General features: G+C 43.5%; 1 protein-coding gene across 1 annotated transcript in view; it reads left to right on the top strand.

Annotated features, from left to right (window-relative positions):
- Window positions 1-10064: 10064 nt before the first annotated feature.
- The window catches only part of LOC311325447 (TGF-beta receptor type-1-like), a 23784-nt gene continuing 16778 nt past the window's right edge, over window positions 10065-17070 (top strand). Inside the window, exon 1 of the mRNA XM_084458155.1 lies at window positions 10065-10171. Coding sequence (XP_084314281.1) covers window positions 10111-10171 — 61 coding nt within the window. The 5' untranslated portion in view covers window positions 10065-10110. The remainder of the gene's footprint in view (window positions 10172-17070) is intronic.

Genomic DNA, 17070 nt, shown 5'->3' on the forward strand with positions numbered 1-17070 from the left:
TTCCCAAGAACATACTAGGTGTGTTAAGGCTAAACACGATCTAATTATTAGCTATAACGTAAGCTAACACGTCAGCAGGCTTGGCTAGCCTGAGATAACAGACGAGAAGATAGCTAGCAACCTAAGAAGCTAGCTAGCGTAGATCGTCCAACAGAATAAACCAGCTGCGACCAAGCCTAGGCTAGTCAAAGTTGGCAAAACAAGGCAAGGCAAGTTTATTTATATAGCACATTTCAGCCACAGGGCAATTCAAGGTGCTTTACATGAGACATTAAAAGCATTAAAACAAAATGCAAGACATTATAGACATTTAGAACAAAAAGCAGGACAAATAGAATACAGGAATAAAAGTTACAGTGCAGTATACAGATAAACATAACTCCTCTTAGAAAGCAGTGGCAAAAAGAAAAGTCTTCAGGCTTGTTTTAAAAGAACCAAGAGTTGCAGCAGACCTGCAGTTTTCTGGAAGTTTGTTCCAGATATTTGGGGCATAAAAACTGAACGCTGCTTCTCCATGTTTTGTTTAACTCTGGGGACAGAAAGCAGACCTGTGCCAGACGACCTGAGGGGTCTGGATGGTTCATAGCGTATGAGCGGATCAGAAATATATTTTGGCCCTAGACCATTCAGTGTTTTGTAAACCAACAGCAGTATTTTAAAGTCAATTCTTTGACAGACAGGAAGCCTGTCAGGAACAAGTAACGTAAAACCTGAAAAGGATATCAGTCCTCAAGAAGATGCCAAACGCGCTCCTGGACGGATATCCTGGACTCGGGGCCGTCTTCAAGCAGTTCAGCGAAGGCTAGCTGAGGGATAAATTGAACCCTAGGTATATTCTTCACGGGGGAAGAGATAAAGTGGTTTTATAGGGGGAGGTGCTCCCAACCACACGTGACCGGTTTGGCTACGCCAGACGTTTTTTTATAAGACTTCCCAGGTTTATCTTGAGACGATTTCCCATAAGTGAGACACTGAAACAAATGTTTGAAAGAGAACCCGCTCTGGCCATGCCAAAAAAGTATGGGTTACACCGGTGCCGTGATCTGGATCCCCTGTGGATGTGGAGTGAGTTTAGGGGGGTGAGTGTAACCGAGTGAAACAGAGTTTCAAAACTCTGTTTCAAAAAAGTTTCAAAAAAAAAATGTTGAAAACGCTGAATATTTTAAAAAGTATAAAAGATATAAAAAATCTGAAAGAAGCCCCATTGTGTCCTTAAAGAGCTGAACATTTTGATAGTTGAATGGTTTAAGTAGCTCAAAGTATGAAGGACCTGCAGAGAGCCAAAAAACGTACGGAAGAAAAAATAAAGAACTGGAGAACAATAGTGTGAATGTTGAATCAGCATTCACACTAATAAACTTGACCACTAGTGGGAGACAGGCGTGGGCAGCTGTGTATGGCTGCCTCATTCATGAGCAGAGCTGTCTAGGGAGAAGGCCACTGTGTCTGACTCATCATTCATTGCACCTGTGTTCCACAGGTTGTTATCGGTGTATGTAAGTCACAAGACATTATATGTTAACATGTAAAGTCACATACTATATTAAAAATTACTTTCGAATGATATTGAATATTTTAGATGTTAGAGATGTTTTTGTGTCAGGTTTTGTGAGGCGCAAAAGCTACCCAACTAATACTAGCTAGAAATTAACCGAGTCACCCTTTGCTGTATGTAGCCTAATGTGTTTTTGTGCTCCTGTCATTTTGATTTCACTCATAAATTACTCATTGTTGGGTTAGTAAGTATACGAATCCCACATTAGTATAAGTTAAGAAGTATTTCATCTTTAATAGTGTACTCTCGTAAGTTGTTAGTAGCCTTGTGACGGAGCGGGAGGTATCCCCTTTGAAGTGACAGTAACGTTAGCTCAGAAAGCGCCAGAAAATGACTGTTCTCCCATGTATGACCATCTTTGTTAATTTCTGTTATGGTTAAGTCCATTATTTTATTTTATATGAGTTATTAAGACTAAGCCAAACTAGTGATAAACCGGCCAGTATATGTGTGTACTGTATCGTCTTAGGCCAGTAGCCTGTAGGGGTAGAGCTATGTAGCTTGCATTGCCTTGAGAGTATTATGCACATTGTTGATATTTTCTGAAGAGAAAAAAAGAGGCAAAACCAACTAAACTAGAGTATTTAATAAATTAATGAGCAGAGCTGTCCAGGGAGAAAGCCACCATCTGTCTGACTCATCATTCATTGCACCTGTGTTCCACAGGCATTTAATCTGTCCACACAGCCCCACCCCTAGGGCACAACCATTATTAACTATATTTGATAATACTCGCTTATATGCTATTATATTTGTGCAGCTCTGGCGCATACTAATTTTACTGGGCTTTGTTAGGGTTGGGGCTGGTGGAGGTAGGAATGCAGACAGCAGGCAGCGTAGGTTCAAAAGAATAAGGATTTATTTCCAAGGAGGATAAAATAAACAGGGGAAACACACACCAACATTAACAATGAACCGACAGAGAACAAAGGAAACAGGAGGGCATATATACTCTGGGAGAACAATCAAGGAACAACGTACAGGTGTGCAACAAGACATAACGAGACACAGGTGCAGACAATCACCCAGACAAGGACATGGAGGGATTCCAATAAGACACCAACACAAGGACAGAGGGACAAGGACACAAGGGAAGGGAACAGGGAACGAGGCTGGGACAGGGAAACTAAAGGGGGGAACTAGAGGGCCAAGAGAGGAGGGACCGGAGTGATGTGAGACTAGTGAGGGGACAGGTGTCTAGAGCTGGGAGGACACAAACCAACATAGAAGACAAGACAACAGACAAGACGAAAACAAGACCAAACACACAAGGAGGAAGAACAAACCCAAGTGACAAAGTGACCAAAGTGTACAACAGTCTCTGGGGGGTAGTGCAGGGGCAGTCACTGGGAGGGGAGGTGCTCAGGGTCCAGGAAGGTCCAGGGGGCACAGGAGCTCAGGGTGAGGAATCCAGGCCAGGAACAGGGGGTGAGCAGGGCGAACCAGGGGTCCGGGGCAGGGGAGAGGGTCTGGACCGGGAGCGAGCGGAGTGGACCAGGGGTCCGGGGCGAATCAGGGGTCTGGGGCAGGGACGAGGGTCCAGACTGGGAGCAGGGGGTGAGCCGGGGTGGACCCGGCCCGAACCATAACAGTTCACACTACCTCCCTCAACCTTTCACATCCAACCACCCTAGCTGTGCTAATTTTTTACAACAGGATGACATCTCCAGGAGGTCGACACACCTCAGACCTTCAGTCTGGCCTCCAGTGATTTTTCTTTGTTCCATTGTCCCTGAAACCTATTCAAGATTTACCGCCCTTTCTAATATCGCGTCTCAACTCTTGACCACTGTTGATGACGTCTGCCATTTATTATGACATGTACAGATGGGTTAGCCAATCAAATCCCTTGAAGCGGCATACCTGTGTATTGCTTGAATATAAGACCCTGAAACACCTTTCGACGGCACTTCTGCTGGATACCACTCACGTGCGTTATCCTGAAGTCTTTGCGCTCGTATGGTTTTCTCAATAAATCAGACTTAACCTCTTTGAGCGAACCTTGACAAATCCTTTACTTTCGATCAGATTTAATTCCACTACAATCCGTCCGGTAATTCAGATCTGCTGCAAAATTTAATGGGTTCTCCCATGCTGCACCTCTCTACCAAGTTTCGTGAAAATCGCTCTGGTCGCATTTTGTAATCCTGCTAAATAACAAACAAACGAACAAAATAACAACCAAACAAACTAAATAACATACATAACTGAAAATATATCCTCCACGGTGGTCGCCTAGTGTGGAGGCGATAATGGTTTATGGGGGCCCCTGGCAGTGCAGGGCTCTTGGAATCATCCTAACCCCCCCTCACGACTTCCCTGCTCCCCACCCTACTGTTTGTATGTTGCCTCTGCTTTTGTGCCCCTTGTTGCTGTCTCTGTTTGTGTTCCCAGTTCAGTTAATCCAGCTAGCAAGCGGATCTGGGCCATATACAGGCCAGATCTGGCCCTTGTGGCTTAGTTCCGGCCCATATATGGCCCAGAATCATTACACATCCGCTTGCTATCTGGAAACCCTTCACTCCCTGCCTTGTCTGTCAGTGTAATGGTCTACGGTCCCCCTCCACCTTGCTTACTCTTGTTAGATGTCCTTTATAGTCTGCCCAGTTCCTTTGTTTTTGTTTGTGTCCAGCTGTGTGTTCCCCAGGCTCCTGTTGAATTTCGCATTCTTGTTATCTTTTGCATTAAACATTCACTGCACCTTCGCCTGCCACACCGTCTGCATTTTTAGTTCCACCTTGCTGCCTACACACACTTACTGTGGCCATATCACCATGTTTACCCTGCATGTGAAATTGGCTGCTGTGAAAAGGGCCCATTGACTGCTCTGTAACCAGGGACCGTGGTCTCAATGGGTTTTCCCCTGGATAAATAAAGGTAAGATAATAAATAAATAAATAAATAATATTCCAGATAACTTTAAGCTCCTATTCAATAAAGCTGGTATGAGCTAGAGTAGGTTATGTGAGTCTGAATGTAAAAATGTTCTCCAGTTGGGAAATGTCCCCATGTAATCTTATTTAGATTTTCGCCTTTTCATTTCAGAATATACATACTGCATTTTACAGTTTTATATAATAATCCACCATTTGAGAACACAATTCTGTTTATTTTCCCTGAACACAATAAGCACAGCGAAGTCAAATCTCTTGGCTGGGATCTGAGAGATAGATAGACAGGGAGAGAGAGAGAGAGGGAGGGGGAGAGAGAGAGAGAGAGAGAGAGAGAAACCTGTATAAGACTTGACTGACTGAGGGTGCCTTGAACATCATACTGATGATCCTGTCTTGACTGCAGAGCTCCTGTAAACAACAACAATAGTTGCCTCCTTCCTTCCTTCTTGCTCACAACACATGTAAAATAAATAAAGGAAATAATGATGGTCTGTTCTCATTATTAAATAAATAAGTTATCCTTATTAAAAACAAATCGCACTTCCTCGTCGCAAATTCGGATATGTTTCTCAGCCCCCAGTTGCTCGAATACACTAGATATAACTAGGTAACTGTGATATTATGGTATAAAGCTCGAATGCACACAGGTCGGAGGTAGGTATTTTGCCACTTGCGACTTGTCACCTCCGACCACAAACGAATGCACCAAAATTAGATGGACCATCAGTCAGGGTAAAGAATAATATGACTGTATAGGTGTGGTTATCATTTTTAAGCAGTGCAGCCATTTCTATGTAACGTGTCCTTGTGTGTGTGTGTGTGTGTGTGTGTGTGTGTGTCTGTCTGTCTGTCTGTTTTAGACCAATCTCAATCTAGAATTGTTTTGTTTTTTTAAACACAAAAAAAAAGATTTAGACCAATCAGGAGTCACCACTACAGTTGCACACCAATAGAGGGCAGGCATGAGGAAACCATGGCCAGCTTCAGACAGCTCTATCAGAGGTGGCTGAACAGCGCCAAGCTTACAGCTGCTCAGAGCGTAGCCATTTTACTGCACGCACTAGGAGAGGAAGCTCTTGAAGTGTACAACACACAGTACCCTTGACTATGATGAAGAAGAGACTGAGGATGATATTCTGGCAGCTTTCAGTGACTATTGTCTGCCCAAGAAAAATAGTGTTTGAAAGGCATCAATTTTTGACACACCCTATGGCAGAAAACATCACGATAGAGAAATATGTGACAGAACTCAAGCAAAAGAGTAAAGACTGTGAATTTGGTGGCTCAGAAAATGACATGATCAGAGACAAGATTGTTTTTAGTATGAATGGCCTGCGCCTGAAAGAGAGACTTTTGAGAGAACCTTATCTTACATTAGAGAAAGCCATAGACACGTGTAAGGGCTGCTGAGACCCCTAGAGCACAAATAGAGAGAGCCGTATATACGGTACATAAAGAAAAACTAAAAGACAGTCCACAATGGAACAGGGGACGAACACAGTCAGTTCAACACAATGCTGCAGCCCAGGACCAGAGACAAAGGAGCACATGCATGAAATGTGTGAAATCACACCAGCCAAGGCAATGTCCAGCGTATGGGGTGTCCTGCCACGAGTGTGGAAAACAGAACCATTATGCAAAGATGTGTGGGTCAGGCAAACCACCGTATGGAAAGACCAGAGATAGATGTTTAGATGATAGATAGATAGATAGATAGATAGATAGATAGATAGATAGATAGATAGATAGATAGATAGATAGATAGATAGATAGATAGATAGATAGATAGATAGATAGATAGATAGATAGATAGATAGATAGATAGATAGATAGATAGATAGATGCTCTGCTTATCAGTGAGTATTGATCAGCTACACCCTAACATTGACAGGTCCTGGTACTCAAATGTTGACATGTCTGTCAAGTTCAAGTTGGACACAGGAGCAGAGGCCAACGTCCTGCCGCTGACGGTGTTCAAGTCCATGAAGAGGAAGGCCAGGCGTGTAAGGAGAGCACACCTACTACTACGGCCCACAAGAACAGTGCTGGTGACATACGGAGCAACGAGGCTGAGGCCAGAAGGGATATTCACACTCGAGTGCTCCACACCCAAGGCTCAGGCAAGTCTACTAATGTAATGTGTCAGGCCACTCCTCTATACCTAACCACTCACCGAGGTGTTAGTTGGCATTCTGACATATAATTAGCCATAAAGTAAGATTCTAGTTCATCTGGAAAGGCTTTTTTCAATATTTAGCATAGAACTATTTAGTCGTGGCACATACGTGTGTAAACTTCCGCAAACTAGGTAGCCTAGCAACATAAACAATAACAATAGCTACCGTAAGTAGTTCCGCTTCCTGAATCCCCTCTGCGGATTGATCTACACATCTACAACGGTCGCATCAATACAAGTCAATGGATTTCATAAAATGATCAATAAAACCCTACAGGATTCATACTTTGCGGCGAATTTGATGTCAGAACACCAACGGACACCAATTACCCCCTCGGTGAGCTTCTTGTCTTTGAAATCGAGAGTTTAACATGTTTTTGAAAGATTTTTCAAGGTGCCCACTCACATCCATTGAATGACCAAAACAGTGGTAGAGCAATTATCAGACTTTCTCAAAAGTGCTCGTTTTGTCAACGTTTTGATCTGAACCATTGTATATGATCATAAGTAACCTTAAAACAGGGCTAAACATGCATTTTCCCTTTACTACTCCTTTAAACGTCATCTACACACCGGGCAAGGATCTGCTTATCGCGGACACACTCTCACGGGCGGTCACACCAGAACAACACAGGGCAGCAGATGACATCGTGGATGACAAAGTTGTCTATGCATTGGAACCAACAGATGCCTTGAGTGCAGAGACTCTGGAGCAACTCAAGTGTGAAACAATGAAAGATGAAATGCTGCAGCTAGTACAAGACACACACAGACATGGCTGGCCCCAGCACAAGAAGCAGGTGGACTCGAGACTGAAACACTATTGGCCTATCAGACACACAGTTGCAGTGAGAGAGGGAGTGATGTTCGCAGGAAACAGGATAATCCTACCAAGCACAATGAGAACAGACTAAAAGCTACATGAAGCTCATCAAGGGATACAGCGGACTAAAGTACTGGCCAAGATACACTTTTACTGGCCAGGGATGTCAAGGGACATAGAACAAATGGTCGAGACTTGTGGAACATGGCAGCAGTTCCAGCCCAGAAACCAGAAGGAGCCATTGATCTCACACAACATCCCTGATCTTCCGTGGCTTAAAGTGGGGGCGGACATCTTTGAAATAAAAGGTCAGTTGTTTCTGTTGATAGTAGACTACTTCTCAAAATACCCAGAGGTGCTGAATATCCAGGACAAGACAGCACACACTGTGATCAACAAGATGAAGTCAGTGTTCTCCAGAATAGGGATACCAAAAGAGTTGGTGTGTGACCATGTTCCATTCGCAAGTCAGGAGATGAGAAGCTTTGCAACGTCGTGGGGCATAAAACTCACCCATTCCAGTCCAGGGTATGCACAATCAAATGGGCTGATTGATTGATTGGTTGATTGATTGATTGATTGATTTTATTTTTAAGACAGGGACAAGGTACAGTAGACATTTACACTATAGAATAGGGAGAGATGCACTGTACAAGGTTATAGCTAAAACAGCTAATTTCCACCCGCAGTCCCTGGGCAAATAAATATACAGTCTTAAAATAGTGGGGCAAATAGTACACAGTAGGAAAGTTACATACATAGAAGGAATACAAAAAAGTTATGTAGCAAAGATTTCACTCATCCCTATACCCACATCCCAACCTCCCCAGACCCTTAAAAAACAAACCCTAAGTACAGCCCCCATACATATGTGCCACACACACACACACACACACACACACACACACACACACACACACACACACACACACACTTGACTACAGGTGCGACTACAGGCTGGCGGAAATAACAGACCCTCATCTCGCACTCCTCACCCTGAGGAACACACCTGTATTCCCCAGCACAGATGCTCATGGGCAGAGTCCTCAGAAGCACTCTGCTGAGCTCCAGCACAGGTCTCCAGCCTGCAGTGCCCATAGACTTGTGGAACATGCCAGCACTCCACTCTCCAAAACCTAGAAAAAAGGCAGCAGCAGTATTATGATAGAGGAGGCAAAGCGGCTTCCAGAACTGCACCTGGGTAGTACTGTTCACATCGAGAGTTTAACATGTTTTTGAATGATTTTTCAAGGTGCCCACCCACATCCATTGTATGACCTAAACGGCGGTAGAGCAATTATCAGACTTTCTCAAAAGTGCTAGTTTTGTCAACTTTTTGATCTGAACCATTGTATATGATCATAAGTATTGGGATAAGTAAGGGATTGTTTTTTTGAATCAAAATCCTTATTAATACATCAAATAAGCGAAAATGTGTAAAAGAGAATGTGTTTTTTGTTGTGAGATTTGACACTTGAACAGACATCATCAGACTCATACAGGAAGCTCAAATGAAGCACTGTGTAGTGGGTATATAGAAACTACCTGCAACAGACACTGGTGTGCGTCTGCATTTGTGTTGCCTCCTCAATTTTATGGGCCATCTCAAACGTTAGCTGCAAGCTCTTCAGGTAGAAGTGATCCTCATCTGTGCACACAAAAACACACTTTGTTGGGGCAAGCAGGTAACCTTCAAGTGGTAGAGATGGGTAAGGTGGTGCATCATGGTGGATGTGAATGTTCTCATCTTCGGGTATTGATAAGACAGGAGACTTCCCTTTTGCACCATCCCAAAAACTGATATCACCAAGGTATCTCATATGTGATGCCCATGGTGCTCACTAATGGTTTCCCAGATAGCAAGCGGATGTGTAATGATTCTGCACCATATATGGGTTCGTCAGTGGTTCGAATCCCAGCTCCATTTGCACTGTCGTGTCTTTGCATTGTCCTGTCCTATGTCGTCTACAACAGCGTACTGTATGCCATAACCCAAATCAAATTCCTAGTATGTGTGAACCATATACATGGCTAATAAAACGGATCTTGAATTGCATCTACTCTCGTTACAGTAACTTTTCTGTATACTTTTATGAGTATTTTTCCATATACTTTTATGAGTACCAAAAGAGCTAGGTTACTAAACACCCAAAGGTCTGAACTTTTAGGTTTTGAAAATATCGATGGCCCCAGAGTATAACAGATTACTTTACTGAGACACCTATAGTTTTATGTAGGCTACAAAGAAAAATGTAGGCTACAGGTAGCCTAGCCTACTTGGCAAATGGTTCATGGGTGAAATGAACTGTGGCAAGTGCCCCCAGGTGCTCTGCTCTGTGACGAACGAACCAACGCACAAACGTGCAGCCGTCGACATCTTTTGAAAGCGAGCGAGGAGAGGGGAGGGAGCGAGGAGAGGAGGGGAGGGAGCGAGGAGAGGAGGGGAGGGAGCGAGGAGAGGAGGGGAGGGAGCGAGGAGAGGGGGGAAGGGGTGGAGATAGCTGCGATCTAGGAGGGGGTTCTACATAGGCGGGGTGTATTCTCGGTGTTAGCCAATCAGATCTTTTTTCCCTTTCGAGCAAAGTCTACCAAAGTGGAGTGTAGAACGGACGGACTGTTGACCGCGATTGACTTCAGAAATTTCCTTACGAGAATAGTTACAATGCGCTGTAATTTAATATGTTTGGTTCTGATGTTTGGAGCGTCTGTCCATGTATCTTCTGGTAAGTAGCCCAACACACACGCCGCCTTTACATCCTTGTTGAAAAGAGAATTTCTATGCAAGTTTGATGTTCACACTTGCTTCTTGTTTTCAAGAATACTGTTTCCAAAGATGGCGCAGGTCAGGGGGAGCCGGGGTTTGTTAGGAATGTTTATTGTCCAGCGAACAGACTGGCTATTTCATTTTATAGAAAGGGAGAGAGAGAAAAAGTCACACGCTCGTGTGTTGCTAGGCCAATGCTTTGAGTACCTCTCTCCTTACAACGACAATAGTCTGGATTGCGTAGCCTATCCGCAAACAATGTTGTGTTATTTGTTGGGTAAAAGTAATTGCGGTGCCCTGATGTTGTCGTATCGCCTGTCAATTATTGCGAGTAAATATTTTGCTCTTCCAAAAAGACCGCGAGACAGTTAACTTACTTTGAACATAACAAATTTCAATGTTTTGATACATTTTGTTTGATGTGTAATCTAGGATACAGTGTATCACGATAGCCTACGACACGATGGCCATGCATCTAGCCAGGTAGGCTACAATGTATCGGATGGTCCGCAGATTGTGTACAGCGCTGTCATCATTATCCAACGTGTTAGTAGCATGGGCTGTGGGTGATAAAACCGCAGTTCATTGCAACTGATAATATGCAAGATCTGTCGATTCAGATATTTCCCCTAAGGTGTTACTATATTCAATGAAACATTACTCTGATCACTCATTGATATTTGATACATCCTTACACTGTGGCCAACCCCACGGCGCTGCCCATTAATGGATTATATCCTAATAAATGAAATAGATATAGCCTACGTTGTGGATTTGGGTATAATGCCATTGTGATTTCAGTCACAGTGTTATCAATGAAATCGATGCAAGATGCAGGTCAGAGAATCCCATTCATCATCGCGCACGCTTCTGGACACAAAGCGAGCAGCCCATCTGGGCGCGTGTGTGGTGAGGTGTCCCATCTGGCCCAGCTGAGAACGGCTCATCCACACCCTCCTGTCGGGTGAATTCTCCTCTACAACCCCCCATGGGATGGGATGGAAACAGGAACTAGACACATATAAATAGGAGGGGAAAAACATTGATGTTATCATCAACGTTTCACTATAACCGCCCCAGTTTCAAGAAAGCATTTGATAAGAGCTTTGGGCTGAAACACCAATGATCTTTGTGTGAAACAGCTACCTAGGCTATACAAAGAAACAACAGGATAATAAGAATGTGGTCGTCTGTGTGTATTCTCTGAGCATGTTGATGGGGGGTGTCCTTACCCTGTTGGACAGGCAGAGAGGTGAGGCCGTGTGGTTTAGTGCAGGGCAGGTCCGGCACCCAAACACCACTGACAGAATGAGGCTCACTTCTGGAAAACTAGGGTGTATGGCTTATTGTAAGTTATTGTGGAAACCGGCTTACGGCAAAACATTGAGAGAGAGAAGGTTAATTCAGGAAAATGGCCACAAGCAAGGTGGTTGTGAGCAAGAGAGACTCCCAGGTGCCCAGTCACCACAGAGTTTTTTGGGGACCTCGGACAATGTGTTGGAATTGGATAACTCTTTAAAAAAACAACTCCAACTTTACCTGGTTACGCAGCAAGGATGGACGGACAAACAGCCTGTAGTCCTCATGTATAAGGTTGTGTCTGTTATTTTTTATTTAGGGGGAGGCAGAGAGGTTGAGCAAGACGGAGACAGTCAGAGAGAAACAGCAACTGAAAATAAAGACAGACTTGAGAGGATTAGACAGACACAGAACGAGGAGAGTGACAGCCTTAACAACGAGGAGACTAGTTTACATTTCACACGTATCATGGCCATCTTATGCAACACAAAACCTTGGAGATCAGCTGACCCATTTAGATTCTTAATAGTTAATGTTGTGATTCTCAGCAGGTTGGAATGCTCACCTGACTGTGCAAACAGTTTGCTGGTCATATTAATATTTCATTCTGTTATTACTTATGGTTTATTGATGAGAGTGGTGGGCACCCCCAGCTGACCACACATCTTGAAGCTTCAGTCTGACAAATGTTGACAATAAATCAGGGCTGGGCGATATGGCCAAAAATGTTATCATGGTATGTTTTTTATAGTGATTGATGTTGATAATTATCACAGTATATATTTAATAATAATACTAGATTTACAATTTTAAGAGTACTCTCCTCAGGGGCAGAAACCGAAAGAACCCAAAATAGGAATTATGGTTTATAATATCCAATGATTTATTATCACAAAGGATAAATTAAATGTAAACAACATTTTAGAGGTAATATAGGCCTACCGAACATCCAATAACAGCCAGTTAAGATAACTCTGCTATCATATAGTCCTAGCCTAATCTTCCTCTCCAACCAGCATTTCTACTTGTCTCCCTGGAGCCTCATTCTGTCATACTTCATTTGCACAGTCGAAATAAAAAACGATAGACAAATCTAATACATTTCAATAAACCGGTACCGCTGAGAACACTTCAAACGTGCTGCTGCATATTTCAAGCCTCACTGAATCTAATAAGAAATCCACAACAGCCACTAGAGCAGTATTATCTTCACATTCAGTAGATATCTCTGCAACACAACTCTAAACTAAGATCATGCACGTACATACTGTGGCACCTTTTAAAGGACCATTCTTGGCAATGTCACTACAAGTTTCTTGCAAAGAAGATGAATCTGTCGACTGTCCCAGGCTTTAAAGCTGCCCTATGGTGGGACACGAGGTTGTCACCTGTGCTAAAAACACGCTCTGAGGGACAACTGTTGGCGGGTGTGCAGAGAGGCGGCGTTTTGCCAGGCAGCTCACTCTGAGAAAGGATGTTCCATGGATGTTCCTCCGTGCCAGGGGATCGGTCTCGGCCTGCGTCAGGAGCTAGCAGCAGGTAGTCTACATGTTCAGTTCAGCGTCGGCAGCCTGCAGTTCTGTAAGGCCGGATGCGCTGCCGAGTGCAGGTGTTTGAAAGAATTACCCAGCGTGTCATCTCTTTCCCCAACTCCTGAGGCGCGTTCAAATTCAGCGAACATGGGGAACATTTGAAAGCTATTTGAAACTTGGGTTTGCTGCAGGGGGTTATGTTTGCAAACATAAGTGAAGGTAGTTTGCAGTGAAGAAACTAGGCAAGGCAAGGAAAGTTTATTTGTATAGCACATTTCAGCAACAAGGCAATTCAAAGTGCTTTACTGTAGATAATGGTCTGAGGGAAATGGGAATTGTATGATTAATTGAATGAATTGAATACCGCAGGCACTTTTGCTTCTAGCTAATGTTTAATTAGATTGTAATAGCAGGACTACATCCAAAATATATTATCCAGATAATCATCGTTGATCACAGAAGGTCTCTCTGTTCAAGTTTAACCACCATGGCTCTGGCTTTTATGGTGTCAATCTTCTACTTAACCCTTTTAACCCTGAAAATACAGTGACATTTCAAATATTAATTGGATTTTCCCTATAATACTAGAAAGCGCAGTTTCTCAGCTTTCGGCAAGTGTGGGAGTGAGGAATTTTTTTGATTTGTTAGATATTTTTTTAATATTATTAAATATTTGTTAGAAATTTTAAAATGTTGCCGGTGACGTGGTCGTATCGAAAGGGTTAAAGAAATTCAACAACAAAAAGTTCAAAGCTTGTCACATGCTCCATCATACAAGTAGAACGTGCAGTGAAATGTTATAGCTGGCTCCTAAGTGTGCTTAATAAGTTAAAACACCGTCCCATTGAAACATGGTAGGACTGGTTTGAGGTAAGATATACTGACTGATTGTTCCCCAGAGGGAGTTAACTCTAGAAGTGGATTCGGTGTGGAATGACTCAAGGACCTTAATGTAAGGTATACATGTTCTTCCACCGTCATGGCGTACCGACCGGTGTTTCACACGCGGAGATGCGTCACTCTTTTTCCTTCTCTGTGCGTCGTGGGACGCGTGTCCAAGGCTACTATAAATAAAATGTTATTTGCCTGAAAAGCTGGCCTGCTGACAGCTCTTTGGTGTCTGTGAGGGAACACAATACATTCATGCTTTTCTAGGACAGGCATTAAGTAATAAACAAATAAACAACAAATGAATAAACATAGATATAGCCTAGCTACAGTATCATTCCCTGTCCCAGTCCTCCAATCTGTCCATCCAACCAACACCTGTTCACTTTCCCCTGTCCATCAAAGCATGGCATGGATTCTACAACAGCCTATCTCTTTCCCATGATCCTTTAATCGATCAAATGCACACCTTTAATCGGGAAGTAACGTTATGTTGAAGAACGGAGAGGCTGAAATGGGGGCTCTTAAACGCTACTGCGATACTCCATCAGCCTGTACGGCGCAGGAGTCCAGTCACTATATCCTCCTTGAGGAATTCATGGCTGAAGGGGCTTAGGGTGTGTGTGTGTGTGTGCAGATGGTGGGGGGGGCGTGTGTGTGTGTGTGTGTGTACGTGCGTGTCTGTGAGAGAGAGAAATGTTTGAAGAGAATGTTTGGCTTCGCCGCCAACTGTGTCTGCTTAAACTTAAAGGAGTAGTAAAGGGAAAATGCATGTTTAGCCCTGTTTTAAGGTTACTTATGATCTTATACAATGGTTCAGATCAAAACGTCGACAAAACTAGCACTTCTGAGAAAGTCTGATAATTGCTCTACCACCGTTTTGGTCATACACTGGATGTGGGTGGGAACCGTGAAAGATCATTCAAAAAACATGTTAAACTCTCAATATCAAAGACAAGAAACTCACCAAGGTGTTAGTTGGCGTTCTGACATATAATTCGCCATAAAGTAAGATTCTAGTTCATCTGGAAAGGCTTTTTTAAATATTTAGCATAGAACTATTTAGTCGCAGCACATATGTGTGTAAACTTCCGCAAACTAGGTAGCCTAGCAACATAAACAATAACAATAGCTACCATAAGTAGTTCCGCTTCCTGAATCCCCTCTGCGGATTGATCTACACATCTACAACGGTCGCTTCAATACAAGTCAATGGATTTCATAAAATGATTAATAAAACCCTACAGGATTCATACTTTGCAGCGAATTTGATGTCGGAACACCAACGGACACCAATTACCCCCTCGGTGAGCTTCTTGTCTTTGAAATCCAGAGTTTAACATGTTTTTGAATGATTTTTCAAGGAGCCCACCCACATCCATTGTATGACTTAAACGGTGGTAGAGCAATTATCAGACTTTCTCTGAACCATTGTATATGATCAGAAGTAACCTTAAAACAGGGCTAAACATGCATTTTCCCTTTACTACTCCTTTAAGAAGTGAGCCACTTGTGAGGCCTGCAGAAATCCGTGGTTATTGTTCAACTTAAATTCGTGGTTTTGTATACAAGGATCGCTTTCGCTTCTCATTTTGTTTTGCCTTCCTCAGTCTTTTTTTTTTTTTTACCATTCAAACCCATCCAAGGAATGTTCTGCCGCCCAGACGCTACGTTAGTCTAGTCTAGTCTAGACGAGGCCGGGCTGTTCACTCCAGCCAGAGCGTTTCTCCTACGTGAGTCATTGTGGTGATGACAGAGAGACTGTGGTCTCCTGGATTTGGTTTAGAGTGAGCGAGAGGCAGTCTAGATAGCTCTCCGCTGTTCTGACTGACTGACTGACTTGTTGCCGACATGTTTCTCTCCTGACTTACTGACCGACTTGTCTGCCTGGGTCTCCCCAGACTGCCTAGCGGGCTGAAGATATGTTTGCTTGTCTCGCTGTGTTTGTATTATTTAATGGTGTTTGTCCATTTTGTCTTTTTGTGTGCGTTCCCGTCTGTCGGTCATTTAAATCTCACAGACGGAACGGGAGAGGGGGAGAGAGCGAGTGAGAGAGAAAGAGGGAGGGAGGGAGAGAGAGAGAGCGAGAGAGGGAGAGCGAGAGAGCATGCTTTAGCAGAAAAGAAACAAAAATTTAAAGAGAAAAAAGCTCATTCGTTAATGGTTAGAGATGTTTTCTCTCGACTCCCAGACAGCTATTATGATGACTTCAAACCAATTTGCAGACATTCTGCCATTTGCGTCTGGTCTGTGTATGAGTGCGCCTCTCTCTGTCTGCACAAGTTTGTTTACTTGCTGAAGGCTCTAAGTGTTGACCGCAAACAGGCATTGTCCCAGCTCCTATGTTGACAGCAATTTCTGCAAAATTGCTTAAATACAGTGTACTATCATGTCCATTTCTATCTCCTGTGTGTTGTGGTTATAGAATAGTAGACTAGATGCTGTGTGTGTGTGCGTGTGCGCGCGCGCGTGCTCGCGTGCGTGTCTTCTGACCGCCCCAGAGACATGAATGGCGAGGGACTAAAGGTCAGGACGAGAGGTCATCCTGCCCAACATCTGCTTTTGGCCTGGTCTCACACACTAACACTCGGCATGTTTGCGCACACACACACAGATAAAGGGCTGCAGTCAGGCCTATAGAGCAGCAGGGCCAGGTTGTGACCTATGGAAATGACAATGTGTAGCACGCACACACACACACACACCCTTTGCAGAGAGAGCTGAGTGGGATGGGGGGCAGGGAGCAGCAGCTGATCAATGTGAGGAACATAACAATAGATGGACATTAAGCTCTCTCTTTGTGTGCGTGAGAGCGTTCTTATCAGTGATTGTCAGCTCAGTGAAATTTGTAGTAAGGGTTGCTGAGGACCAGTGGCTGTAACAGATATGTAGTAGTAGTAGTAGTAGTAGTAGTAGTAGTAGTCATGGTCGTAGTAGTAGTCGTAGTAGTAGTAGTAGTCGTAGTAGTAGTAGTAGTCGTCGTAGTAGTAGTCATGGTCGTAGTAGTAGTCATGGTCGTAGTAGTAGTTATGGTCGTAGTAGTAGTCATGGTCGTAGTAGTAGTAGTCGTAGTAGTAGTAGTCATGGTCGTAGTAGTAGTAGTCGTAGTAGTAGTAGTCATGGTCGTAGTAGTAGTAAT

Source organism: Borostomias antarcticus, assembly GCF_949987555.1.
Source record: "Borostomias antarcticus genome assembly, chromosome: 24".
Lineage (NCBI taxonomy): Eukaryota > Metazoa > Chordata > Actinopteri > Stomiiformes > Stomiidae > Borostomias > Borostomias antarcticus.